The 27,599-nt window shown below is 42.1% G+C and overlaps 1 protein-coding gene across 1 annotated transcript; it reads right to left on the minus strand.

Moving 5' to 3' along the window:
* On the minus strand, positions 1-27,599 carry LOC109899565 (suppressor of fused homolog). Its single transcript, XM_020494911.2, has 12 exons — positions 26,712-27,599; positions 14,425-14,559; positions 13,817-13,953; positions 11,611-11,753; positions 11,369-11,454; positions 8,280-8,352; positions 7,985-8,141; positions 6,593-6,695; positions 5,975-6,109; positions 5,602-5,740; positions 5,434-5,502; positions 1-1,510 (listed from the first exon to the last, which is right to left on the minus strand). Exons 1-12 carry the CDS (start codon positions 26,858-26,860, stop codon positions 1,421-1,423), a joined length of 1,416 nt encoding a protein of 471 aa, XP_020350500.1. The 5' UTR covers positions 26,861-27,599; the 3' UTR covers positions 1-1,420.

Consider the following 27,599-nt stretch of genomic DNA (forward strand, 5'->3'; position numbering starts at 1 on the left):
TCAGTGAAAATGTCAGACTAACTTTATTTGTGGACACATGGGGAGTTCTCTGAAACGCTTTCCAACATTTCACTCTGACAGGCCTATAAACTCTTACAAACACAATCTTTCCTCTAATAGTAGTTAACAGTCATTGTAGAGCTTCAGATATATTTCATAAAATTAACAGTAAAACATTACACACACAAAATATTACTCTGTAAAATAATCAGGCTCTTGGCACAGGGGGACAGATTTGACAGGACACAATAGAATGAGAGGATCATGTGGTTTGATTGTCTGTATCCCAAATTACACCATATGCCAAGGGTCTTCAAACTTTTTTCCCAGGGACCCCCGCCCAGGCAATCCAGCGACCCCCATCATATGTTAGCAAAAAATGATAATGTGTATAATAAAATGGCAAGGAGAGGTATAATAAAAAAAATTGATCAGGGAGATATTCATTTGACCTCCCCAATTATAATTGGAAGAGGAAGTGCACACTAACATCGGAATTACCTTAATAGCTAGTAGGCCAACACATTTTTGCAAAAATTTACGTCCACGTCAAGAAACCTTACCAGTAGCCATCGGCACTTTCCCGGTACATGGATATTCACAAAAACATTGGAATAACATTTTTTTTTTTTTTTTTTAATGAACAGCCCCTGCAGTGCCTGCATGCTGTGGACCCGTTTGAAGACCCCTGCCCTATATACCCCTCATAAGGCTCTGGCCAAAATAAACTATATAGGGAAGAAGGCACCATTTCAGATTTGCACAGAGGTCGACACTGAATAGAGTTGTCTAAATTCCACAACATCTTGTCCGATACAAACCTCATGGGAAACTGGTAGCACCTTTGGCTTGACCATAGATACACTTTATAACACATTAAGCAAATGTCCAGCACTTAAACAACAAATAAACACATAGGCCTTGTAAGAGAACACTTCAAATGGAATGTGGCCCTAGAAAACCAAAAAACAGAATCCTTGAACTAAATGAACTGACCCTGCATTTTTGCCTGTGCTACAAACATATTGAGTCTAGTGGGATGTCACATCCTAACTAGAAATTGTACCCATTCACAAGACATAGCAACTATGTATCATCTAGCAAGGCAGCTATCTGGAGAAACAGGTTTCCGGAACATCTCCAGGCGTTTCTACAAGGTTAGAAAAACGCAGTAGAAATTGGTAGCAGATGTGACAAAGAGATCAGGTGGAGGTCAGGTGTTCTCACTTTGGGCTAGAAGGCAGACCAGAGCCCATGGAACAGAGCAGGGTTGTGTTCAGTAAAATGGAAGACAACTTACAGGTACTACCTGAACTTCTGTTGGGAAATGCTTTGCAACAATGTGACCTACTGAACATGACCATTTAAAGTCTGAGTGAACAGGTCCAGAGTATTCTGTAGAGAGGAGTGGGTCCAAGTCTCACTGCAGAGGGCTGTCAAACACAGAGTCAGGAAGGACCGAGATCTTCAGTTTCTTTTCTGGCCAGCTGTATTCCTTCGGTAACTTGGTCTGGAAGGAGGAATCAAACAGGAGATAAACATTTTTTGACAGATACAGAACATGGAGTTAAAACATTCTGGAAACTTTGCCAGGTTTTTCAATTCCCTGTTTTTTCTGGGAATCATCCAAACAGGATTTCTGACAAATCTAGGATTTTTTAGGGAATTTTGCAAATGTAATATTACAGGATTACCTAGCTTCTTGAAAGGCCAAGGATCTGTTGGTAACCTCCCCATTCTGCCCCTGGAAACCTTCCTCTGAGCAAAGATCTGAATCACATACTGTGCATGTGTTTCTTTACCTCTTTATGCCCACATTTTTGGTCACCCTCCCTTTACATTTGTAACTGTCAATCGTGAATGATAATTCTTCAAGTTTTACTGGTGAAATGTCCATGCAGCATCTGCATACCAACCATTTGATCTGAATCAGTTTCATGGGAATATGCATTTAGATCTTCTCAAGTTAGTTGGTATCATAAGCATGTCACCGATCTAAAACTAAATATTCCATAATGTCCAAGTGAAAAGAAAATTAGTTGTGGAATTAGTATTTATCCCATTTGTTTAGGCAAGCCTAAATTAGTTCAGGAGTAGATGTGGCTTAAAAAAAAAAAATCATAAGATTTGCTCGGTGAGAAAAAAAATAGGGGTTGACATGATTTTTGAATTACTACCCCTTCCATATGTAACATTCGGTAAGTATTCAGACCACTTATTCTAAAATGGATTGGAGTCCAGCGGTGGTAAATTCAATTGATTGGACAAGATTTGTAAAGGCACACACCGGTCTATACAAGATCCCACAGTTGACAGTGTATGTCAGAGCAAAAACCAAGCCATGAGGTTGAAGGAATTGTCTGTAGAGCTCCGAGACAGGATTGTGTCCAGGCACAGATCTGGGGAAGGGTACAAAAACATTTCTGCGGCATTGAAGGTCCAAGAACACAGTGGCCTCCATCATTCTTATATGCAGTAAGTTTGGAACCACCAAGACTCTTCCAAGAGCTGGCCGCCCGGCAAAACTGAGCAATCGGGGGAGAGGGGCATTGGTCATTGAGGTGACAAAGAATCCGATGGTCACTGACAGAGCTCTAGAGTTCCTCTGTGGAGATGGGCGAACCTTCCAGAAGGACAACAATCTCTGCAGCAATCCACCAATCTGGCCTTTATGGTAGAGTGGCCAGATGGAAGCCACTCCTCAGTAATAAGCACATTACAGCACGCTTGGAGTTAGCCAAAAGGCACCTAAAGGACTCCCAGACCATGGAGAAACAAGATTCTCGGGTCTGATAAAACCAAGATTGAACTCTTTGGCCTGAATGCCAAGCGTCACATCTGGAGGAAACCTGGCACCATCCCTACGGTGAAGCATGATGGTGGCAGCATCATGCAGTGGGGATGTTTTTCAGTGGCAGGAACTGGGAGACTAGTCAGGATGGAGGGAAAGATGAACAGAGCAAAGTACAGAGAGCTCCTTGATGAAAACCTAATCCAGAGAGCTCAGGACATCAGACTGGGGCGAAGGTTCACCTTTCAGTTTGACAACGACCCTAAGTACACAGCCAAGACTATGCAGGAGTGGCTTCGGGACAAGTCTCTGAATGTCCTTAAGTGGCCCAGCCAGAGTCCAGACTTGCACTCGATTAACATCTATGGAGCTACATGAAAAGAGCTGTTCAGCGACGTTCCCCATCCAATCTGACAGAGCTTGACAGGATCTTCAGAGAATGGGAGAAACTGACGAGCTTGTAGCATCATACCCAAGAATACTTGAGGCTGTAATCACTGCCAAAAGGTGCTTCAACAAAACTGATTAAAGGGTCTGAATACTTGAATACTTACTTATGTGATAAGTTATTTTTTAAAATAAAAAACCCCACTAAAAACCTGTTTTTGCTTTGTTATGGAGGTAGTGTGTGTTGAGGGAATTTAAAAAAACAAACATTTTAGAATAAGGCTGTAACGTAAAGAAATGTGGAAAAAGTCAAGGGGTCTGAATACTTTCTGAATGCACTGTATGCAAGGTCCCTCAGTCAAGTATTGAATTTCAAGCACATATTCAACTAAAGATAAGGGAGCTTTTCAAAAGCCTCAAAGAAGGGCAGTGATTGGTAGATGGGTAACAGGGATTGGTAGATGGGGCGGCAGGTAGCCTAGTGGTTAGCTCGTAGGACTAGTAACCGAAATGTTGCAAGATCGAATCCCCAAGATGACAAGGTAAAAAAAATCTGTCTTTCTGCCCCTGAACAAGGCAGTTAACCCACTGTTCCTAGGCAGTCATTGAAAATAAGAATTTTGTTCTTAACTGACTTGCCTGGTGAAATAAAAAATAAAATAAAGACATTGAATATCTCTTTAAGCATGTTCAAGTTAACAATTATGCTGAGGATGATGTATTTAACCACCCAGGCACATCAAAGATAGTTCAGAATGACTGCGCTGCAGGACAGGAAGGAAACTGTTCTGGGATGTCACCATGAGGCATTTGAACACCATAGCTGCGATGGGAGCTAACGGATGGACCAACAACATTTTTGTGACTCAACCATTAATAAATTAAATGAAAGAGTGAAAATAATTCTAATATAAAGAATACAAATATTCCAAAACATGTATCCTGAAGAATTTTGAAAATAATTAGGCAAATATTGCACAATCCACATATGCAAAGCTCTTACCCAAGAAGACTCACAGGTGTAATTGCTGTGTTTAATTAACATGTATTGACTCAAGGGGGTGAATCTAAATAAAGGTACACTATATATACAAAAGTATGTGGACACCCCTTCAAATGAGTGGATTCGACCATTTCAGCCACACCAGTTGCTGACCGGTGTATAAAAATACATTTTTAAAAATCAAGCACCCAGCCATGCAATCTCCATTGTCAAAGACTGGCAGAAGAATGGCCTTACTGAAGAGCTCAGTGACTTACATCAGGTGGAAAGCCTTCCCAGAAGATTGAAGGCTGTTACAGCAGGAGAGGGACTAACTCCATATTAATGCCCATGATTTTGGAATGATATGTTCGACGAGCACATGTCCACATACTTTGTCATATAGTGAATATTTGTTTTTTTCATTAATCTTTAAGAAATTGTTGTATTTTTCATCCACTTTGACACAGTACTTTGTGTAGATCGTTACCAAAAAAAAGACTTATACATTTTAATCCTATAAATACCATTGAAACTATACTGAAACAAAATATAAATTAAAAATGTAAAGTATTGTTCCATGTGCTGAAATAAAAGATTGCAGAATTGTTCCATACTCAAAAAAAGCTTAATTATCTTATTTTGTGCACAAATTTGTTTACATCTCTGTCAGTGAACATTCCTCCTTCAATCCAATCCATCTACTTGATAGGTGGCATATCAAGAAACAGATTAAACAGCAATAGAATTACACAGGTGCACCTTTTGCGGGCCACAAAAGTGTGCAGTTGGGCCACAAAAGTGTGCAGCTGGGCCACAAAAGTGTGCAGCTGGGCCACAAAAGTGTGCAGCTGGGCCACAAAAGTGTGCAGCTGGGCCACAAAAGTGTGCAGCTGGGCCACAAAAGTGTGCAGCTGGGCCACAAAAGTGTGCAGCTGGGCCACAAAAGTGTGCAGCTGGGCCACAAAAGTGTGCAGCTGGGCCACAAAAGTGTGCAGCTGGGCCACAAAAGTGTGCAGTTGGGTCACAAAAGTGTGCAGTTGGGTCTTTATTACATGAGCACCATTCTCCATTCATCACTGAAATTCACCAGAGTAGCCTGTTCTTTGGGTAGCCAATTGAGCAGAGCAGAGATTGCGTAAAGTAGAGAATCCCACATGCGCAGGAGCTTCGAACCATTAGTTGTCGGGAAGACTGTTCCAGAGAACTCAGATCCACAGCCACATTCTTTATATTACCCCTGTAAAGAACGGTAAAAGGTGTTTCCAATCACCTCCTCTCGAGTGTTGAGCTCCGATAGATCTCCAAGCATCTGTTCAACAAACTCCTCAGTCAGCAATATCTGAGGAGATATGGTAACATAAGAACATGCAGTAAGCACATGCAGCAAGTATGCACTTGAAACAGTTTGTGTGTGTACCAGGAGCCAGGGCGTGTGTACCTGTAGCCAGGGTCCATGTGCGGCATACGGGTGTTCCTCAGTAGCAAAGGCCCCCTCTACTCCGGTGGATACGAAGGTGATGGCTGTGTCTCCATTTATACTCTTATAGGTGAAGTGTCTACCATGGAGCAAACGACCCCTAAGCACAGAATACGACCAGTACAACAATCATTAAACATCACTGAACACATACTTTATGGAAAATGTCTGCTGGGTTGGAGAACCTGCTTCTTCTTACCATCCGTCTCTCAGCTCCCCATCTATCCCCCTTTCACATACAAACGGCTCTGTCAGATGACCCTAGTCTTGTTTTATTTAATGTATGTATGTGGGAAGACCCATAATCATCCCCAACTCTAGTGTGTGTGCGCACCTGAGACAGAGGGGCAGCAGTGTTCCTGACTCCTGGTTGAATTTCAGATGAACACTTTCCAGTTGTCTGGTACGAACTAGCTCGTGAGGAACGATGGCCGCTGAACTCTCACTCTCCAGACTGTCCTTACGACTCCTAGAGAAAGAGAGAGATTCAAATGACAACTTAGGTACAGGGGAAACATCAAGTCCGGTGGTGGCCTGTATCTCCCTATAAAGTGTGTGAAAGAGTTTGCTATGGCTTGTAACAACCTTGCCCCTCAACTTTCTCTTACCTGTGAGACAGCTGGCTCTGCAAATGGCCCATTGTCTATGGAGAAACCAGGGGAAGAATTGTACCACATACAATATCATACACCTATCATGTGTTCAATGTCCCAGTAGTACTGGGACTCAGTGGGGTCTCATGGCTCGGTCTCTGGATGGGTTAAAGGGATATGTATATGGCGAGTCTACTCTAGAGAACACTAAAAATAAGGGAGTGAAAGCTGTTGGTGTGACATCACTGCTTGAGAGGAAAGAAAAAACATAAGAGTGCGTGTCTCAATGCTGACTCAGAATAAAAGTTTGGAGTGGGAAAGTGAGTAAAGAAAGCTTAACTGTGTGTGCATGTACTCACTGAGGCCTGTCATGTCCTTGTCTCTGTGAGTTGATAGGGGGTAGTGCTGCTTTAGTGTTGAACTCCAATCCTTTTCTCAGGGCTTCTCTGATCTGCTCTGTATCTGCAGGGGACAAACCATTGGGTTAGTTTTGGGACATACAATAACATTAGGACACAAAATCACTCAGGACTTCACTTACCCTAATCTTGGTATTGTTCAATAAGGCACAATGAAATATATATTTTTTGCAACAGAAAACAAATAGGAGTGGTTCAAAATTGGACAAGTCCAGGTAGTACAGCCCTATTTCAATCTGTTTTCTTACATTTGGTGGCTATTGAACAGAATGCATGTCAGATCTATGAGAGCCCATTAGAAGTGTCTTGTGCCTTCAGAAAGTAGTCATACCCCTTGACTTCATTCACATTTTGTTGTGTTCCAGCCTGATTTCAATATTTAGAAAGACTAAGAAATTTGAAAATCTGGATGGAAAAATTCTTATTTTTCAAATTCTTCACGGTCTGTCAAGTTGGTTGTTGATCATTAAAAAAAAGCCATTTAAGTCTTGCCATAGATTTTCAGGCCGATTTAAGTTCAAAACTAACTAAGCCACTTACGAACATTCAATATCGTCTTGGTAAGCAACTCCAGTGTATATAAGCCCTTGTGTTTCAGGTTATATAAGCCCTTGTGTTTCAGGTTATTGTCCTGCTGAAAGGAGAACTCGTCTCCCAGGGTCAGAAAGCAGACAGAACCAGGTTTTCCTTTAGGATTTTGTCTGTGCTTAGCTCCATTCAGTTTCTTTTTTTATCCTGAAAAACTCCGCAGGCCTTAACGATTACAAGCATAGCCATAACATGATGCAGCAAACACTATGCTTGAAAATATGGAGAGTGGTACTCTGTAATGTGCTGTATTGGATTTGCCCCAAACATTAGGAGTGTTACCAATTGATTTTATTCTCCAATAACACAAAATCAAAAGCAAATCAGAAAAATTGGTTTATTTGAGGACAAATCAAGATGTTATGTTGGAAGGTAGATGTCCAGTCTCCCCTGTCTTTACAAATAATTGTATGTGTGGGATACAGAGATGAGGTAGTCATTCAAAAGTATTGAACGCAGAGTGAGTCCATGTAACTTATTATGTGACTTGTTAAGCAAAGTGTTACTCCTAAACTTATTTAGGCTTGGCATAACAAAGGGGTTGAATGCTTATTGACTCAAGAAATGTCAGGTTTTAATTCATTTGTAAAAATGTCTAAACGTAATTCCACTGACATTTTGGTTTATGTGACAATCTCAATTGAATCCATTTTAAATTCAGGCTGTAACAACAAAATGTGGAAAAAGTCAAAGGGTGTGAATACTTTCTGAAGGCACTGTAGTTTAGGTGTGTGTGTGTGTCACCTTTTTCCGACAGTCTTCGTGGCTGAGATCCTATACAGATTGAGCGGCTGTCCTCTTCATCCTCGGGCGGTCGGCTGAGGTCATCCCACACACACTTGGCGCTCACGCCGCTCAGGTTGGAGCCCTCTGTCTCTATACCCTGGTCCACACGCTCCGGCTTAGGATGAGCACACACACACAAACATTAACACTAGAAAACACACATTAACACTAGCAAAGACCCACACATTGTGGGGACTGAACCAGTAGGTGGAGCTGTTTGAATGAAAACAGTATAATTAATCAAAGCCTTTACTTGTAAATGAGGGTCGATGTCAAAGATGGTCTCTCCTCTCCTCATGTCAGTTATCAACCAGGGCCCTCCAGCACTAAAACACATACAGCACAGAGGGGAAAAGTTCATCGTTAACATGGACTTGGTCACACTGGGATAAAGTTCATGTGAAATAAGACTAGTAGAATGTAGTGGTGAAAAAAGTACCTAATTTTCATACTTGAGTAAAAGTAAAGATACCTTAAAAGAAAATGACAAGTACAAGTTACCCAGTAAAATAAGTGAAAGTATTTGGTTTTAAATGTACTTAAGTATCTAAAGTAAAAATTATTTTTGCTCCTTTGCACCCCAGTATCTCAACTTGTACACTCATCCATCACTCCAGTGTTTAATTTTCTATATTGTAACTATTTCACCACTATGGCCTATTTATTGCCTTACCGCCGTTATCCTACCTCATTTGCACACACTGTATATAGACTTTTTCTACTGTATTATTGACTGTTTGTTTGTTCCATGTGTAACTCTGTTGTTTGTGTCGCACTGCTTTGCTTTATCTTGGCCAGGTCAGTTGTAAATGAGAAATTGTTCTCAACTAGCCTACCTGGTTAAATAAAGGTGAAATAAAAAAATATATAAATACACACACACACAGTTGAAGTCGGAAGTTGACATACACTTAGGAAGGAGTCATTAAAACTTGTTTTTCAACCACTCCACAAATTTCTTGTTAACAAACTATAGTTTAAGCAAGTCGTTTAGGACATCTACTTTGTGCATGACACAAGTAATTTTTTCCAACAATTGCTTACAGACAGATTATTTAACTTAAAATTCACTGTATCACATATCCAGTAGGTCAGAAGTTTACATACACTAAGTTGACTGTGCCTTTAAACAGCTTGGAAAATTCCAGAAAATTATGTCATGGCTTTAGAAGCTTCTGATAGGATAATTGACGTCATTTGAGTCAATTGGAGGTGTACTACCTTCATCTGTACAAACAATAGTACGCAAGTATTAACACCATGGTACCACGCAGCTGTCATACCGCTCAGGAAGGAAACGCGTTCGGTCTCCTAGAGATGGTGTGAAAAGTGCAAATAAATTCCAGAACAGCAGCAAAGGACCTTGTGAAGATGCTGGGGGAAAACGGGTGAAAAAGTATCTATATCCACAGTAAAATGAGTCCTGTATCGACATAACATGAAAGCCCGCTCAGCAGGGAAGAAGCCACTGCTCCAAAACTGCCATAAAAAAGCCAGACTATAGTTGGCAACTGCACATGGGGACAAAGATGGTACTTTTTACAGAAATGTCCTCTGGTCTGAAGAAACATAAAAATAACTGTTTGGCCATAATGACCATCGTTACGTTTGGAGGAAAAAGGGAGAAGCTTACAAGCCGAAGAACACCATCCCAACCGTTAAGCACGGGGGTGGCAGCATCATGTTGTGGGGTGCTTTGCTGGAGGAGGGTCTTGTGCACTTCACAAAATAGATGGCATCAAGAGGTAGGAAAATTATGTGGGCATATTGAAGCAACATCTCAAGACATCAGTCAGGAAGTTAAAGCTTGGTCGCAAATGGGTCTTCTAAATGGACAATGACCCAAAGCATATGTCCAATGTGGCAGAATGGCTTAAGGACAACAAAGTCAAGGTATTGGAGTGGCCATCACAAAGCCCTGACCTCAATCCTATAGAAAATGTGTGGGCAGACCTGAAAAAGCGTGTGCGAGCAAGGAGGCCTACAAACCTGACTCAGTTACACCATCTCTGTCAGGAGGAATGGGCCAAAATTCACCCAACTTATTGTGGGAAGCTTGTGGAAGGCTACCCGAAACATTTGGCCAAAGTTAAACAATTTAACGGCAATGCAACCAAATACTAATTGAGTGTATGTAAACTTCTTACCCACTGGGAATGTGATGAAAGAAATAAAAGCTGATATAAATCATTCTCTACTATTATTCTGACATTTCACATTCGTAAAATAAAGCGGTGATCCTACCTGACCTAAGAGAGAATTTTTACTAGGAGTTTAAATGTATTTGGCTAAGGTGCATGTAAACTTCCGACTTCAACTGTCTGTACACACAACATTTTAGATACCCCTTTAGTGGATTTGGCTATTTCAGCCACAACAGTTGCTGACAGGGTATACAATTGAGCACACAGCCATGCAATCTCCATAGACAAACATTGGCAATAGAATGGCCTTACTGAAGAACTCAGTGACTTTCAACAGGGCACCGTCATAGGATGCCACCTTTCCAACAAGTCAGTTCGTCAAATATCTGCCCTGCTAGAGCTACCCCCGATCGTCTGTAAGTGCTGTTATTGTGAAGTAGAAATGTGTCGGAGCAACAACGGTTCAGCCGCGAAGTGGTTGGCCATACAAACTCAGAATGGGACTGCCGAGAGCTGAAGAGTAAAAGTCTCACTACAGAGTTCAAAACTGCCTCTGGAAGCACAATAACTGTTTTTCGGAAGCTTCATGAAATTGGCTTCCATAGTCGAGAAGCCGCACCCCAGCCTAAGATTACCATGCGCAATACCAAGCATCGGCTGGAGTGGTGTAAAGCTTGCCACCATTGGACTCTGAAGTAGTGGAAACACGTTCTTTGAAGTGATGAATAACACTTCACCATCTGGCAGTCCGACGGACGAATCTGGGTTTAGCGGTTGCCAGGAGAACGCTACCTGCCCAAATGCATAGTGCCAAAGGTAAAGTTTGGTGGAGGAGGAATAATGGTCTGGGGCTGTTTTTCATGGTTGTGGCTACTTGACTGGCCTGCACAAAGCCCGTACCTCAACCCCATCGAACACCTTTGGGATGAATTGGAACACCGACTGCGAGCCAGGTCTAAATCGCCCAACATCAGTGCCCAACCTCCCTAACGTTTGTGGCTGAATGGAAGCAAGTCCCCACAGCAATGTTATAACATCTAGTGGAAAGCCTTCCCAGAAGAGTGGAGGCTATTATAGCAGCAAAGGGGGGACCATGTTAATGCCCATGATTTTGGCATGAGATGTTAGACAAGCAGTTGTCCACATACTTTTGCTCATGTAGTACATCTCATATTTCAAACATGGACCTCAAACTCACACATGGACCCCTCGGAGCAGCTCCAGCATTCCTTGGCCATTCCACTGCTGGGCCGCCTGCAACTCTTCTGTACACACACCCACAATCTATGTAGAGAGGAGAGGGATTTACACAAAAAAAAAAGTGGAGTAAGAAAGACGGTTACAGAACACGTACAGATGAGGGGACAGACATGCTATTATAGACTCAAAAGGAAGGAGTTGAGAAGGTAGGCCGGAGAGCCTGGGGCAAGATTAGCTCACCTGCAGGAAGTTGACCAGGCCGAAGGGGGTGTGGACCGGAGTCATCCTGGGGTCTTCAGTGAGCAGCATGTGTTGGATACGAGACTCACTGTTGTCCAGGGGACTGTGCCACGATATGTGGTCTCCACTGCAAAACGTGTTTTCTACAGGACAGAGAAGAGACATGGAGGTTAGACTACTCAGTGACATACTGGAAAATAGTAGGGCCGGGATAATACCAGTACTGCAATACTCGTTTGTTTTGTTCCCTTGCCATGATACTAAGTGCATTTAACTTCATTAGGAAAAAAATATTGCGATACTAAGTCAACGCAAAGGAGAAAGGAAGTGTGTGTATGTGAGAGAAATTGAGAAGGGAGAGAGAAATTGAAGCGAAAGAGGCCATGAGGGGGAGACAGCGATTAAGCGATCCAGAGGAATCCATCTGCTTGGGAGGCAACAAGGACCTAGGTCCAGCTATACTGGAAAAGAGAGGGGGGAGGAAAAGGACTATGTTGTTATGCTTCCCTTCGAGGTCTGAAGATTGTTGTATTGCAAAAAACGGTCTGAAAGGTCTGCTGGCTCCCCACAGGCAAGATTGATTGGATGTTACAAAACGCAGATATTTATTTGACATTGTAATTTCAGAAAATGTCCATAATATATGTCCATGATAGTGTTTCACAGTATTACACTAGTGTTGTGATTGAAGATCTTACAATTAAAATATCACAGCCAATCGGTTTTATTTGATTGTCACGCTCTCTCAATATATCAGCTATGTGAATCGATTTTGCAGCTTATCATATGGCATGCATAGCCAATGCAGCCATAGGCCTACAGTATAATGGCATTACTGGTCTTATGGGCATCGGTCATCTGAAGGAGAATAGCTAAACTCATTGTTTACATGTTGAGCTATATGTTCTCAATTTAAAATGATACCAGTACAGAACGTATGAGGCAAACCATGCCAGATTTTGTACATGCCCTTTAGGTACGGACATAAAAATGTTTCATTCAAACCCAACCCTTTTAATTTAGGTACAGTATGAAAATAAGGAGATGACAATTAGGCTACACGAGATAAGTATTACATGTAACATTTTATGAAGTTAATTTGATTTAATTCATTTTAGCAATGTTGCTTGCAAAATGATTGCAGTTGTTCCCATAGAAAGAGCAACCATGTACCGTCTTTGTATCACTGACCCTGGATAAGCTAGAGACTGGGCTAACACCGCTAACCTTTTAGGTCACTAATATGTTGTTTTTATAACAATTTTGTTGGCTTTATAATCAGAGAAATTGAACTAGCTAGTAGCTAGCTAGTTAGTTATAGGCTCTAGATAGTTTTTTCTTCTTCTTTCCAACTCCGATTTACTCGGGGCATACAATGCAGCATAGGGATAACCTATAGACCTTGTGTTTTAATTTCTATATTTTTTTATGTATATCATTACGGCCCTAGCAGATGGGGGTAGAATAACCAAGAGAGAATGGGCTCCCCCTCCCGCTCTTTCCCTGACCGGCTTTTAAACACTCCCACACTCCCCTCAATGTAATCTTTAAACACGGCTAGATGATTTAAAGGACTTAGCAAAGTGGCGCGCACACACACCAGGAAACGTCTGTGAGAAAGGGAGAAACGTTTTCACAGCTGTAAAGGATACTGTTAAGATTAGAAAGTTCCTCAGCTAAGACAACTTAACACACTTCTCCCATCAGAGAAAGGGAAATGAGACTTCTTTAGTGTCCCCAGAGCCCAGAAGAACCGCACAGAGCTGGCTAGGTCTTTAAAAACACAGGTGTCATACATTACTTACTCTTCTAGTGCTCCACATTTACTTCCATTTAGCCCTTATTCTAACATGCAAGCTGAATGAGAACACTTTTTTACAGGCTACATGAGGAAGTTGCAGCAGAGAAGCGAAGGGTTGAAAGAGCCAATGGGAAGCTGGGGATGATTGGGCTGAGTTCCACTAAGTGCTCTCCTTAGCAAAAACATCACTGACGTAGGGTTACATGAGGTTAAATACTGACATGCTCCAAAATGTCCATGCAGGAGCAGAGGAGCACTCTGTGCGGTGAAGTAACAAAGCGGCTGGGAATGCATAATGCCCGAGTGCCTGCCTTGTAATTGTTAGACAAACAAGTCCCTTTCTCCTCAACTTACTCTGCCTACCATATCCCCGCCACACTAGACACACAGAGCCTGGGTCCTTACCTGATTGGAAGACATAGCGGGCCAGGCCCTGCATGAGTTCAGCCGGCCAAGTAGGAGGGGCTGTTTCTCCCACCTCTCTCTTCAGCCTGAACGTCAGCTCAAAGCCAAAGCCACTGGGGCCTTCCTGGCCTGTAAACCTGACAATACACATACAGAATTCCCACACTTAATTCAAGCAGTGTCTCATCAGGTTTGTGTGTGTTAATTAACCAAACCCTGGACCCTCCTAATTTGACAGCAAGTCAACACCATAAACCCAGATTATCCTTTCCTTTAGTTACTTTTCGTTACCCAATCCACCTATTCAGTAACACTGCAAAATTATGGCAAACATGCATTAAGAATGGCAGCTGTTTGAAGGGGAGAAAACGGGGAGATTGCTGGGAATTGTGGGGGAGCAGAGCTAGCAAGTCTACTCAAGAACAATACAAAACAAGGGGGTGAAAACTGTTGATGTGAAATAACCTTCAGAGGAACAAGAAAAACAAGTGTGGAAGCATCTCAATGCTGATTCTGCAGAATGACACAAAGGATTGAAAGTGAACAGCTGCACACACCATGTGTCAGTGTGTTAGTCCGCCAGAGCTCTAACCTGAAGTACTACTTACTCATGTACTCTGTTGTCTCCATACAGGTCACTGAGTCCGAAGCTGATGTAGTGCCAGTGTTCCTGTACGTCCTGCGCTGCACAGCCCATGTTACGGTACATACTGATGTAGTCCAATGGATCAGGACCTCCCAACCTGTAGATACACACTACTGTTAAAAGTGCAACACCTGCCAAATGCGGGTAGATTTTGGAATTGGTGGGTAAAGATGTCCATTTCACCAGCCACTTTGGCGGGTGGTCAGGTCACAATGCGAGCAACATGTGAATAAAAAGTATGATCACATTTAGTTAAATAAATGCAGCAATACCTGTTTTCAAAGTATTTATACCCTTTTGTTGCATAGCTGGTAAATTTAAATCACACAAAGTCAAAGAACTACAAATCCTAAATAGACTATGGGGGCTGTGCACATGTAACGAGCAGAGTCAAATATTCATTTTTAGAAGCGCTGCGCACAGGCATAAAAGTTGATCTAATTTACTTGAAACAAACGTCTACTGAAGTCAGTTTGTCCTTGTGTTTCTTGGCTATTTACATAGTTTTGTTAACAAGTTAGGTTATTTTTCTGTTTGAGTTAACTGCTAGGGAAGACAAGACATCTCACAGGCACAAACATGACTCCAGTCGCTCTACCAAAGTAAAGTCCCGCCCATAAAGGTGAATGTGTCTCATCTGTGATATTTTTGGTTAAAAGACTCAGGTCACAAAAAAATGAAATTAAACAATATACCACATGATCTTCTTAGTAGCAATACATTTGTTTTAGAAACAAATTACAAAGCATGCGCATCCGTTGGTGTAATTTTATCGTCCCCAAAATCTTTTGGCTGGTTAAACAATCTGGAGTAGCTGGTAGATTTTAAAAATCATAACCCAAAATGAGGTGTTTTACACTTGTTTGTAGACGGTTTTGTTTACAAACTCTGTAGGCTTTAGCTTTAAAATAATATGCTTAGCTATACCTATCATGTTGTTCTCACGGACTATCAATCCTTGGGGGAGTTCGATTAACCTGCGCCGCAGTGTACCGGGCTAGGCACGAGATGTGAAAGGTAAAAAGCCGCAAGAGAGGGGCGCCTATTCACACACAATTTGACTTAAATACACATTTTGTTGTGTTATAGCCTGATTTCAAAATGTATTCAATATTTGTTTTACATCTCACCCATCTACACACAATACCCCATGACATCAAAACATGTTCTTAGAAAAATGTTCAAATTCATAAATCTACTATTTATTCACCCCGCTTTGCTATGCCACTCCAAATTGAGTCCACCTGTGACCAATTCAATTGTTTAGAAAAACACAGGTCTATATAAAAAAGTTCCACAGTTGACAGTGTGTATCAAAACAGAAACTATACCATGAAGTTCAAGGAAGAGTCTGTAGATCTCGGACATAGAATTGTGAAGAAGCATATATACCTGGGGAAGGGTATAAAACAAGATTATTGAATGTTTCCAAGAGCAGTGGCCTCCATCATTGGTAAAAGGAATAAAATATAGAACTACCCAGACTCTGCCTGGAGCTGGACGTCCAACCAAACTGAGCAACCGGGCAAGAAGGACATTGGTCAGGGACGTGACCAATAACCCTTGTCAGAACTAGAGTTCCTTGGCCGATATGGGAGAGCCTGCCAGAAGGTCTCTACAGCACTTCACCAATCTGTGCTTTATGGGAGAGTGGCCAGACGGAAGCCACTCCTGAGAAAAAAAGAAAAAAAAAACGACAGCACACCTGGAGTTTGCAAAAAGGCATGGGAAAAGACTTGTGTGAAAGAGCATCTTCTACTGGAGACTATACTGGTAGACTTGGGGATTTGGGTCAGGGACAGTGCTATTCACAAACACTATCATCAGATGCCTGTATTACACCGAACGTGCAAGCCTGGGAAAATGAACAGGGACAATACTGTAAAGTAGGGCTATTAATGCTTAAATAAATAAACTGCTGGTATTTACTGTAGGCTGCACATTTTTACATTGTATTACATTTCTAGCAAGACTATCAAAGCGATCGACTCACTAATGGATGAATATGTGTTCAGCAAAGCCCATCAAAATTGCTACAGAAAAAAGAAGTCCCAAACATCCCCGCAAACTCCATGTCACGGGTGCACCTCAGCCACGCTCAAGGTCCTAAACGATATCATAACCGCCATCGATAAGACAGGACTGTGCAGCCGTCTTCATCATCCTGGCCAAGGCTTTCAACTCTGTCAATCACCGTATTCTTATCGACAGACTCAACAGCCTTGGTTTCCCAAATGACGGCCTCACCTGGTTCACCAACTACTTCTCAGATAGAGTTCAGTGTGCCTAGTTAAATAAAGGTAAAGAAAATACAAATACCAGTGGAAGTACAAACTTTTTTTGATATACTCAGAGGACCATTATTAGCACGTTTCAACCACTCCTATATAAATGGTAGATTATCAGACACGCAACAAGAAGGTCTGATATCATTATTACTGAAACAGGACTTAAGTGGTATATATAAAGATCCAGTCCACAAAAAAATAAAATAAATTGGAGGCCTCTTACACTTAAGTGTTGATGCAAAAATCCTAGCTAAATGCTTGGCACATAGAATTGAAAAAGTATTTTCAGATATTATTCATCCTAAGACATGTTTTTTACATGGACAATACATTAGAGATAATATAAGACAAGTACTGGAAACAATAGAATAGTATGAAATATCGGGGACACCAGGCCTGGTTTTCAGAGCTGATTTTGAAAAGGCTTTTGATAAAGTACAACTGGAGTTTATATATAAATACCTAGAATATTTACATTTTGGGGAATCTCTAATAAAATGGGTTAAAGTTATGTATAGTAACCCTAGGTGTAAAATAGTAAATAGTGTCTACAAAGTTTTAAACTGTCCAGAGTAAAACAGGGTCTTTTTGGCCTTCCTCTGACATCAGGTGCTGTAGGTGTCCTGGAGGGCAGGTAGTTTGCCCCCGGTGATGCGTTGTGCAGACCTCACTACCCTCAGGAGAGCCTTGCGGTGGTGGGCGGAGCAGTTGCCATACCAGGCGGTGATACAGCCCGACAGGATGCACTCGATTGTGCATCTGGAAAAGTTTGAGAGTGTTTTTGGTGACAAGCCAAATTTCTTCAGCCTCCTGAGGTTGAAGAGGTGCTGTTGCGCACTCTTCACCATGCTGTCTATGGGTGGACCATTTCAGTTTGTCCGTGATGTGTATGCCAAGGAATTTAAAAGTCTCCACCTTCTCCGCTACTGTCCCGTCGATGTGGATAGAGGGGTGCTCCTTCCGCTGTTTCCTGAAGTCCACGATAATCTCCTTTGTTTTGTTGATGTTATTTTCCTGACACCACACTCCGAGGGCCCTCACCCCCTCCCTGTAGGCCGTCTCGTATTTGTTGGTAAACAAACTTGATGATTGAGTTGGAGACATTTTGGAGACATTTATGGCCATGCAGTCATGAGTGAACAGGGAGTACAGGACAGGGCTGAGAACGCACCCTTGTGGGGGCCCAGGGTTGAGGATCAGTGGGGTGGAAATGTTTCCTATCCTCACCACCTGGGGGCGGCCTGTCAGAAAGTCCAGGACCCAGTTGCACAGGGCGGGGTCGAGACCCAGGGCTTAATGACGAGTTGAGGGTACTATATGGTGTTAAATGCTGAGCTGTAATCGATCAACAGAATTCATACATGGGCATTCATCTTGTCCAGATGGGTTTGGGCAGTGTGCAGTGTGATTGCGTCATCTGTGGACCTATTGGGGTGGTAAGCAAATTGGAGTGGGTCTAGGGTGTCAGGTAGGGTGGAGGTGATATGATCCTTGACTAGTCTCTCAAAGCACTTCATGACGGAATTGAGTGCTATGGAGCAATAGCCGTTTAGCTCAGTAAGCTTAGCTTTCTTGGGAACAGGAACAATGGTGGCCCTCTTGAAGCATGTGGGAACAGCAGACTGGGATAGGGATTGATTGAATATGTCCATAAACACACCAGCCAGCTGGTCTGCGCTATGAGGACATGGCTTGGGACGCCGTCTGGGCCAGCAGCCTTGCGAGGTTTAACACGATTAAATGTTGTACTCACGTTGGCCGCGGTGAAGGAGAGCCCGCAGGTTTTGGTAGCTGGCCATGTCAGTGGCACTGTATTGTCCTTTGAGCCCGCAGGTTTTGGTAGCGGGCCATGTCCTGGAACTGTATTTGTCTGGGAGCCAGACATTGTTGTCCATGACGGGGATGGATTTATTTTTGTAATCCGTGATATACAGTTGAAGTTGGAAGTTTACATACACTAAGTTGACTGTGCCTTTAAACTGCTTGGAAAATGACAGAAAATGATTTCATGGCTTTTGATAGGTTAATTGACATAATTGGAGTCAATTGGAGGTGTACCTGTGGATGTATTTCAAGGCCTACCTTCAAACTCAGTGCTTCCTTGCTTGATATCATGGGAAAATAAAAATAAATCAGTCCTCAGGAAAAAAATATTGTAGACCTCCACAAGTTTGGTTCATCCTTGGGAGCAATGTCCAAAAGCCTGAAGGCACCACGTTCATCTGTACAAACAATAGTACGCAAGTAAAAACACCGTTATACCGCTCAGGAAGGAGACGTGTTCTGTCTCCTAAAGATGAACGTACTTTGGTGTGAAATGTGCAAATCAATCCCAGAACAGCAGAGGACCTTGTGAAGATGCTGGAGGAAACGGGTACAAAAGTATATATATCCACAGGAAAACGAGTCCTATATCGACATAACCTGAAAGGCCGCTCAGCAAGGAAGAAGCCAAAAAGCTAGACTATGGTTTGCAACTGCACATGGGGACAAAGATCATACTTTTTGGAGAAATGTCCTCTGGTGTGATAAAACAAAAAAAGAGCAGTATGGCCATAATGACCATCGTTATGTTTGGAGGGAAAAGGGGGAGGCTTGCAAGGTGACGAACACCATCCCAACCGTCTGTTGTGGAGGTGCTTTGCTGCAGGAGGGACTGGTGCACTTCACAAAATAGATGGCATCATGAGGCTGGAAAATGTTGTTGATATGTTGAAGCAACATCTAAAGACATCAGTCAGGAAGTTAAACCTTGGTCGCAAATGGATCTCCAAATGGACAATGACCCCAAGCATACTTCCAAAGTTGTGGCAGAATGGCTTAAGGAAAACAAAGTCAAGGTATTGGAGTGGCCATCACAAAGCCCTGACCTCAATCCTATAGAAAATGTGTGGGAAGCTTGTGGAAGGCTAAAATAAACATTTTACCCAAGTTAAACCATTTAAAGGCAATGCTACCAAATATTAATTGAGTGCATGTAAACTTCTGACCCACTGGGAATGTGATGAAATAAACACTACTATTGTTCTGACATTTCATATTCTTAAAATAAAGTGGTGATCCTAACTGACCTAATACAGGGAATTTTTACTAGGATTAAGTGTCAGGAATTGTGAAAAACTGAATTTAAATGTATTTGGCTAAGGTGCATGTAAACTTCCAACTGCATGTCTCGTGTCTGAGGCGTTGAATTGCGACTCCACTTTTTCACTATACTGACGCTTAGCTTGTTTGATTTCCTTGCGGAGGAAATAGCAACACTGTTTGTATTCGGTCATGCTTCTGGTAGCCTTGCCATGATTAAAAGCGGTAAAAGCGGTACGCATCAGCTTTGCGAATGCTGCCATCAATCCACGGTTTCTGGTTGGGGAAGATTTTAATAGTCACCGTGGGTACAACATCACCGATGCACTTGCTAATAAACTCGCTCACCGAATCAGCGTATACATCAATGTTGTTGTCGGAGGCTATCTGGAACATATCCCAGTCCACGTGATCGAAGCAATCTTGAAGCGTGGAATCCGATAGGTCTGTTCAAGGCTGGTCTGACCAGAGCACGGGCGTTTCCTTTTTTAGTTTCTGTCTAAAGGCTGGGAGCAACAAAATGGAGTCGTGGTCAGATTTGCCAAAAGGAGGGTGAGGGAGGGCTTTGTATGCATCGCGGAAGTTAGAGTAGCAATGATCCAGAATTTTGCCAGCCCGGGTCGCGCATTCGATATGCTGATAAAATTTAGGGAGTTTTGTTTTCAGATTAGCTTTGATAAAATCCCCAGCTACAATAAATGCAGCCTCAGGATATACGGTTTCCAGTTTACATAGAATCCAATGAAGTTCTTTCAGGGCCGTCGAGGTGTCTGTTTGGGGGGGGGGGGGGCTGTGATTATAATCGAAGAGAATTCTCTTGGTAGATAATGCGGTCGGCATTTGATTGTAAGGAATTCTAGGTCAGGTGATCAAAAGGACTTGAGTTCCTGTATGTTATGATCACACCACGACTCATTAATCATAAGGCATCATACATCCCCGCCCTTCTTACCAGAGAGATGTTGGTTTCTGTCGGCGCGATGCGTGAAGAAACCGGGTGGCTGTACCGACTCTGATAACATATCCCGAGTGAGCCATGTTTCCGTGAAACTGAGAATGTTACAATCTCTGATGTCTCTCTGGCGTAACCCTTGCTCGAATTTCATCTACCTTGTTGTCAAGAGACTGTACATTTGCGAGTAGTATACTTGGGAGAGGTGAGCCCGTCTACGGAGCCTGACCAGAATCCCTCCACGGCCTCAGAGGTTTTAGATACTTTTGCTAACCTCTCTGGATAAAAACCAAATTGTGATAAGTGTACTATATTACGTATTGGATCGCAATTATTTTTTTGCTAATTTTACATTAACGTGTAGTTTACCGATAAAAATGGTCTGACGGGGATGTGGACATACTCGGTATACAAATCCCAAAAGTATTATTTATTTAACTATTTAGTCATATCAGTTTGCTTATGGTTTTGCCTACACCTAGTGAACTGCTTTTCAAATTATATAAACATTTTTTTTTATTTGGAATGGCAAGCCAGACACAATTAAAAGGGTCTATTTATCTAACGAATACGAATTTGGAGGGCAGAAATGATTAAATATTAAATCATTAGACATCTCACTAAAGGCATCAGTCATACAAAAGTTATCCTTAAATCCAAACTGGTTCTCTAGTAAATTTGTAGGAATGTCTCATCCCATGTTCAAGAATTACATTTTTTTCCTTCATTCAGATTACAACTGCTCCCTTTCAGTTGTTTGAAAAGGAAAAACTCCAAAAGATCATTATTTTTTAAAACAAGTCGTAGAAAGTTGGTTGTAATTTCAGTTTAATCCACCTGAAAAAGACCCAAACAAATAGTGGTTAAACTAAAATAAACTATTTGATACCTAAGCATTTTAATGAAATGCTTAAAAAAATGTATAATTTTAGTGAATGATATCATAAATAGGACTGGTGGAGTTGTCACGTCACACATGCAGCTAACACCAGACATATGGAAATGTCTGCTCTACCCAAAATTACAACCAACTAATTGCAGCATTACCACAAAAATGGAAGAGGCAAGTGGAAGGGGAAAAAAGTAAGGAACTTGTCTGTCGGCCCTGCATTAACTTCTTGGTGACAGGGGGCAGTATATTCACGTCCGGATGAAATGCATGCCCAAATTCAACTGCCTGCTACTCATACCCAGAAGATAAGATATGCATATTATTAGTAGATTTGAAGTAGAGGTCGACCGATTAAATCGGAATGGACGATTAATTAGGGCCGATTTCAAGTTTCCATAACAATCGGAAATCGGTATTTTTTGGGCACCTTTATTTAATCTTTATTTAACTAGGCAAGTCAGTTAAGAACACGTTCTTATTTTCAATGACGGCCTAGGAACGAGGCAGAACGACAGATTTGTACCTTGTCAGCTCGGGGGATCCAAACTTGCAACCTTACAGTTAACTAGACCAACGCTCTAACCACCTGCCTCACGAGGAGCCCGTCTGTTATGCGAATGCAGTAAGCCAAGGTAAGTTGCTAGGTAGCATTAAACTTATCTTGTAAAAAACAATCAATCAACGACTGTCGTTGCACCAATGTGTACTTAACCATAAACATCAATGCCTTTCTTAAAATCAATACACAAGTATATATTTTTAAACCTGCATATTTAGCTAAAATAAATCCAGGTTAGCAGGCAATATTAACCAGGTGAAATTGTGTCACTTCTCTGGCATTCATTGCAGGCAGAGTCAGGGTATATGCAACAGTTTGGGCCACCTAATTTGCCAGAATTTTGCGTAATTATGACATAACATTGGAGGTTGTGCAATGTAACAGCAAAATTTAGACTTATGGATGCCATCCGTTAGATAAAATACGGAACGGTTCCATATTTCACAAAAATAAACATTTTGTTTTCGAAATGATAGTTTCCGGATTCGACCATATTAATGACCTAAGGCTCGTATTTCTGTGTGTTAATATGTTATAATTAAGTCTATGATTTGATAGAGCAGTCTGACTGAGCGATGGTAGGCCCCAGCAGGTTCGTAAGCATTCATTCAAACAGCACTTTTGTGCATTTTGCCAGCAGCTCTTATGTTTATGACTTCAAGCCTATCAACTCCAAGGATTAGGCTGGTGTAACCGATGTGAAATGGCTAGCTAGTTAGCGGGGTGAGTGCTAATAGCGTTTCAAACGTCACTCGCTCTAAGACTTGGAGTAGTTGTTCCCCTTGCTCTGCATGGGTAACGCTGCTTCGAGGGTGGCTGTTGTTGATGTGTTCCTGGTTCGAGCCCATGTAGGAGCGAGGAGTGATGGAAGCTATACTGTTACACTGGCTATACTGTTACACTGGCAATACTAAAGTGCCTATTAGAACATCCAATAGTCAAAGGTATATGAAATACAAATGGTATAGAGAGGAATAGTCCTATAATTCCTATAATAACTACAACCTACAATAACTACAACCTGGGAATATTGAAGACTCATGTTAAAAGGAATCATCAGCTTTCATATTTTCTCATGTTCTGAGCAAGGAACGTAAACATTAGCTTTTTAACATGACACATATTGCACTTTTACTCTTCTCCAACACTTTGTTTTTGCATTATTTAAACCAAATTGAACAGGCTAAATTGATTTTATTGATGTATTATATTAAGTTAAAATAAGTGTTCATTCAGTATTGTTGTAATTGTCATTATTACAAATAAATAAATAAAAATAATCTGCCGATTAAATTCGGCATTATTTTTTTGGGGGGTCCTCCAATAATCTTTATCGGCGTTGATAAAATCATAATCGGTCGACCTCTAGTTTGAGACAATGCATTTCTGAAAATAATGCACCAATTTCAAATAAGGTTTTTGGACATAAAGATTAACTTTATCGAACAAAACACACATTTATTGTCTAACATGAAGTCCTGGGAGTGCCATCCGGTGAACATCAAAGGTTAGTGATTAATTTTAACGCTATTTCTGTCTTTTGTGAAACATCTTCTTTGGAAAATGCCTCTGGTTTTCTGTGGTTAGGCGCTGACCTAACATAATCGAAAGGTGTGCTTTCGCCGTAAAGCCTTTTTGAAAATCAGACACTGTGGCTGGATTAACAAGAAGTTTATCTTTAAAATGGTGTATAATACTTGTATGTTTGAGGAACTTTAATTCTGAGATATCTGTTGTTTTGAATTTGGAGCCCTGCAATTGTTGGCAGGGTGGGACGCTTACCGTCCCACATATCCCAGAGAAGTTAAACAGGTCAACACTCACAAGGACGCAGGGCCAGACGGATTACCAGGACGTGTACTCCGAGCATGTGCTGACAAACTGGCAAGTCTCTTCACTGACATTTTCAACCTCTGAGTCTGTAATACCAACATGTTTCAAGCAGACCACCATAGTCCCTGTGCCCAACAACACATAGGGAACCTGCCTAAATGACTATCGCCCCATAGCACTCACGTCTGTAGCCATGAAGTGCTTCGAAAAGCTGGTCATGACTCACATCAACACCATTATCCCAGAGACCCTAGACCCCCTCAGGAGACTGAAAATGTATGGCATGGGTCCTCAGATCATCAAAAGGTTCTACAACTGCACCATCGAGAGCATGGTTGAGTCACTGCCTGGTGTGGCAACTGCTCAGCTTTCGACCGCAAGGCACTACAGAGGCTAGTGCGTACGGCCCGGTACATCACCGTGGCCAAGCTTCCTGCCATCCTGGACCTCTATACCAAGCGTTGTCAGAGGAAGGCCCTAAAAATGGTTAAAAAAAAGACTCCAGCCACCCGTGTCATAGACTGTTGTCTCTGCTACTGCAAGTGGTACCGGAACACCAAGTCTAGGTCCAAAAGACTTCACAGCTTCTACCCCCATGCCATAAAACTCCTTTACAGCTAATCAAATGGCTATACAAACTATTTGCATTCCTCCCCTCTTTTACACTGCTGCTACTCTTGGTCTATTGTGTGCAGTCACTAACTCCACCTACATGTACATAAACTCAGCAAAAAAAGAAACGTCACATTACTGTCAACTGAATTTATTTTAAGCAAACTTAACCTGTGTAGATATTTGTATGAACATAAGATTCAACAACTGAGACAAACTGAACAAGTTCCACAGACATGTGACTAACAGAAATGGAATAATAATATATCTCCCCTGGGGGGGGTCAAAAGTAAAAGTAACAGCTGCATTAAGTAGTGCAGTGCATCTCCTTCTCATGGACTGCACCAGATTTGACAGTTCTTGCTGTGAGATGTTACCCCACTCTTCCACCAAGGCACCTGCAAGTTCCCGGACATTTCTGGGGGGGGGGGGGGGCAAGCCCTCACCCTCCGATCCAACAGGTCCCAGACGTGCTCAATGGGATTGAGATCCGGGCTCGTCGCTGGCCATGGCAGAACACTGACATTCCTGTCTTGCAGGAAATCACGCACAGAACGAGCAGTATGGCTTGTGGCATTGTCATGCTGTGGAGGGTCATGTCAGGATGGCCCTGCAGGAAGGGTACCACATAAGGGAGGATCTCTTTCCTGTAACGCAAAGCGTTGACATTGCCTGCAATGACAACAAGCTCAGTCCGATGATGTTGTGACAAACCGCCCCAGACCATGACAGACCCTCCACCTCCAAATCGATCCAGCTCCAGAGTACAGGCCTCGGTGTAACGCTCATTCCTTCGACAATAAACGCAAATCCAACCATTACCCCCAGTGAGACAAAACTGCGACTCGTCGGTGAAGAACACTTTTTGCCAGTCCTGTCTGGTCTAGCGGTGGTGGGTTTGTGCCCATAGGCGATGTTGTTGCCGGTGATGTCCGGGGAGGACCTGCTTTACAACAGGCCTACAACCCCTCAGTCCAGCCTCTCTCAGCCTATTGCGGACAGTCTGAGCATTGATGGAGGGATTGTGTGTTCCTTGTGTAACTCAGGCAGTTGTTACCATCCTGTACCTGTCCCGCAGGTGTGATGTTCGGATGTACCGATCCTGTGCAGGTGCTGCTACACGTGGTCTGCCACTACGAGGATGTTCAGCTGTCTGACCTGTCTCCCTGTAGCGCTGCCTTAGGTGTCTCACAGTACGGACATAGCAATTTACTGCCCTGGTCACATCTTCAGTCCTCATGCCTCCTTGCAGCATGCCTAAGGCACGTTCACTCAGATGAGCAGGGACGTTGGGCATCTTTCTTTTGGTGTTTTTCAGAGTCAGTAGAAAGGCCTCTTTAGTGTCCTAAGTTTTCATAACTGTGACCTTAATTGCAGACATCGTTCCACTGGGGCATGTTCATTAATTGTTTATGGTTCATTGAACAAGCATTGTAAACAGTGTTTAAACCCTTTACAATGAAGATTTGTTAAGTTAATTGGATTTTTACTAATTATCTTTTCAAGACAGTCATCTCTTTTTTTGCTGTGTTTATTACCAAGCATAACCGGTGTCCCCGGACATTGTACCGGTACCCCGTATATATAGCCTCGCTAGTGTTATTTTACTGCTACTCTTTAATTATGTTATTTTTTAATTATCAATTTTTTACTTAACACGTATTTTTCTTAAAATTACATTGTGTTGCGTTGGTTAAGGGCTTGTAAGCAAGCATTTCACTCAGGTCTACACCTGTTGTATTTGGCGCATGTGACCAATACAATTTGATTTGTTACTTTCTCTTACGTTGTCATAAAAATTGTATGTTTTTGTTTGTCTTTGATGTTACTTAACTCAATGTCTTATATTTGATTCAATACAAAAGTCGCCACTCAACTCAATCGTAAATCGTTGAGTTTTAGGCTACTAGCTAACTTAACGAGTTAACTTTCTCGCCGTATCCTGTTACCTTGGAAGGTTGTTATCTAGCTAATTTAACTTTGTGAACCAGCTAAGTTATGTATCCAGAAGAATACGTTATCTACTCACCAGTATTTTACAATGGCTGTAACTTGTAAGGGGTTGGCCTGGTCGGGGTAGAGGCGCCTGCATTCCCCGTAGATTGCCTGCAGACCCAGGGGGAAGAGTGACGCCAGGGCGGGGGCTGCTGGTCCGCTGGTAGGCCGCACTTCGTCCATCCCCTACTGCTTCAGAAAGCTGGGAATACCTCCAAGGGCGACACAAATTACTTTCTCCAGGAAGATAAGGGAGAATCCCTCGGCTTACTGTTGGTTGATAGAACAACAGTAACTGTATTTTGAATTGTTGATATTGTTTAGAAGCTAAAGTAAACTGTCGCCCCACGATTGTTATCCCCACTGTTGTTTGCTCCCACCTATGAAAACTTTTTCTCATTGGTTTGGGCTGTAGAAAGGAACGGAGGAACTGGTCAAGTTCGTTTTGCATGTCCCGGTGCCCCGTTTGCAGGGAGTTTACATCACTTTAGATCATTCAATTGGTCTTATTAAGTGAGACATCCACTCACCCGGGGTTACGGGACATGCGCCACTAATTGAGTGAGGTTAACTCAATCCAATCAAAGTGCCATTCTTGGGTAGGCGGTTCCAAATACAGAGATGTGGTTGGCTGAACAATTGTTAATCATTACCCGAGACCCTTTCGCAAGAACAACTTTTCCTCAAGTTTTTGATCACATTACAACTGATCATAATGTGTGTTTATTTTGGAGGGTGAAAGGTTCTGAATGTTGCAGTTATTTTCGCACCTAAAAAATACATGTTCAATACCAGATATCATATTTATTTCCAATGCAAAGTTATTTACCCTTATTTTACAAAGCAACGACCTGGCGAAAAGAGTTACAGGGGGGACGAGAGGAGATGAAGCTGGAGATGATTTGGTTCCCATGATGGTATG

This window comes from Oncorhynchus kisutch, linkage group LG11 (assembly GCF_002021735.2).
Source record: "Oncorhynchus kisutch isolate 150728-3 linkage group LG11, Okis_V2, whole genome shotgun sequence".
NCBI lineage: Eukaryota > Metazoa > Chordata > Actinopteri > Salmoniformes > Salmonidae > Oncorhynchus > Oncorhynchus kisutch.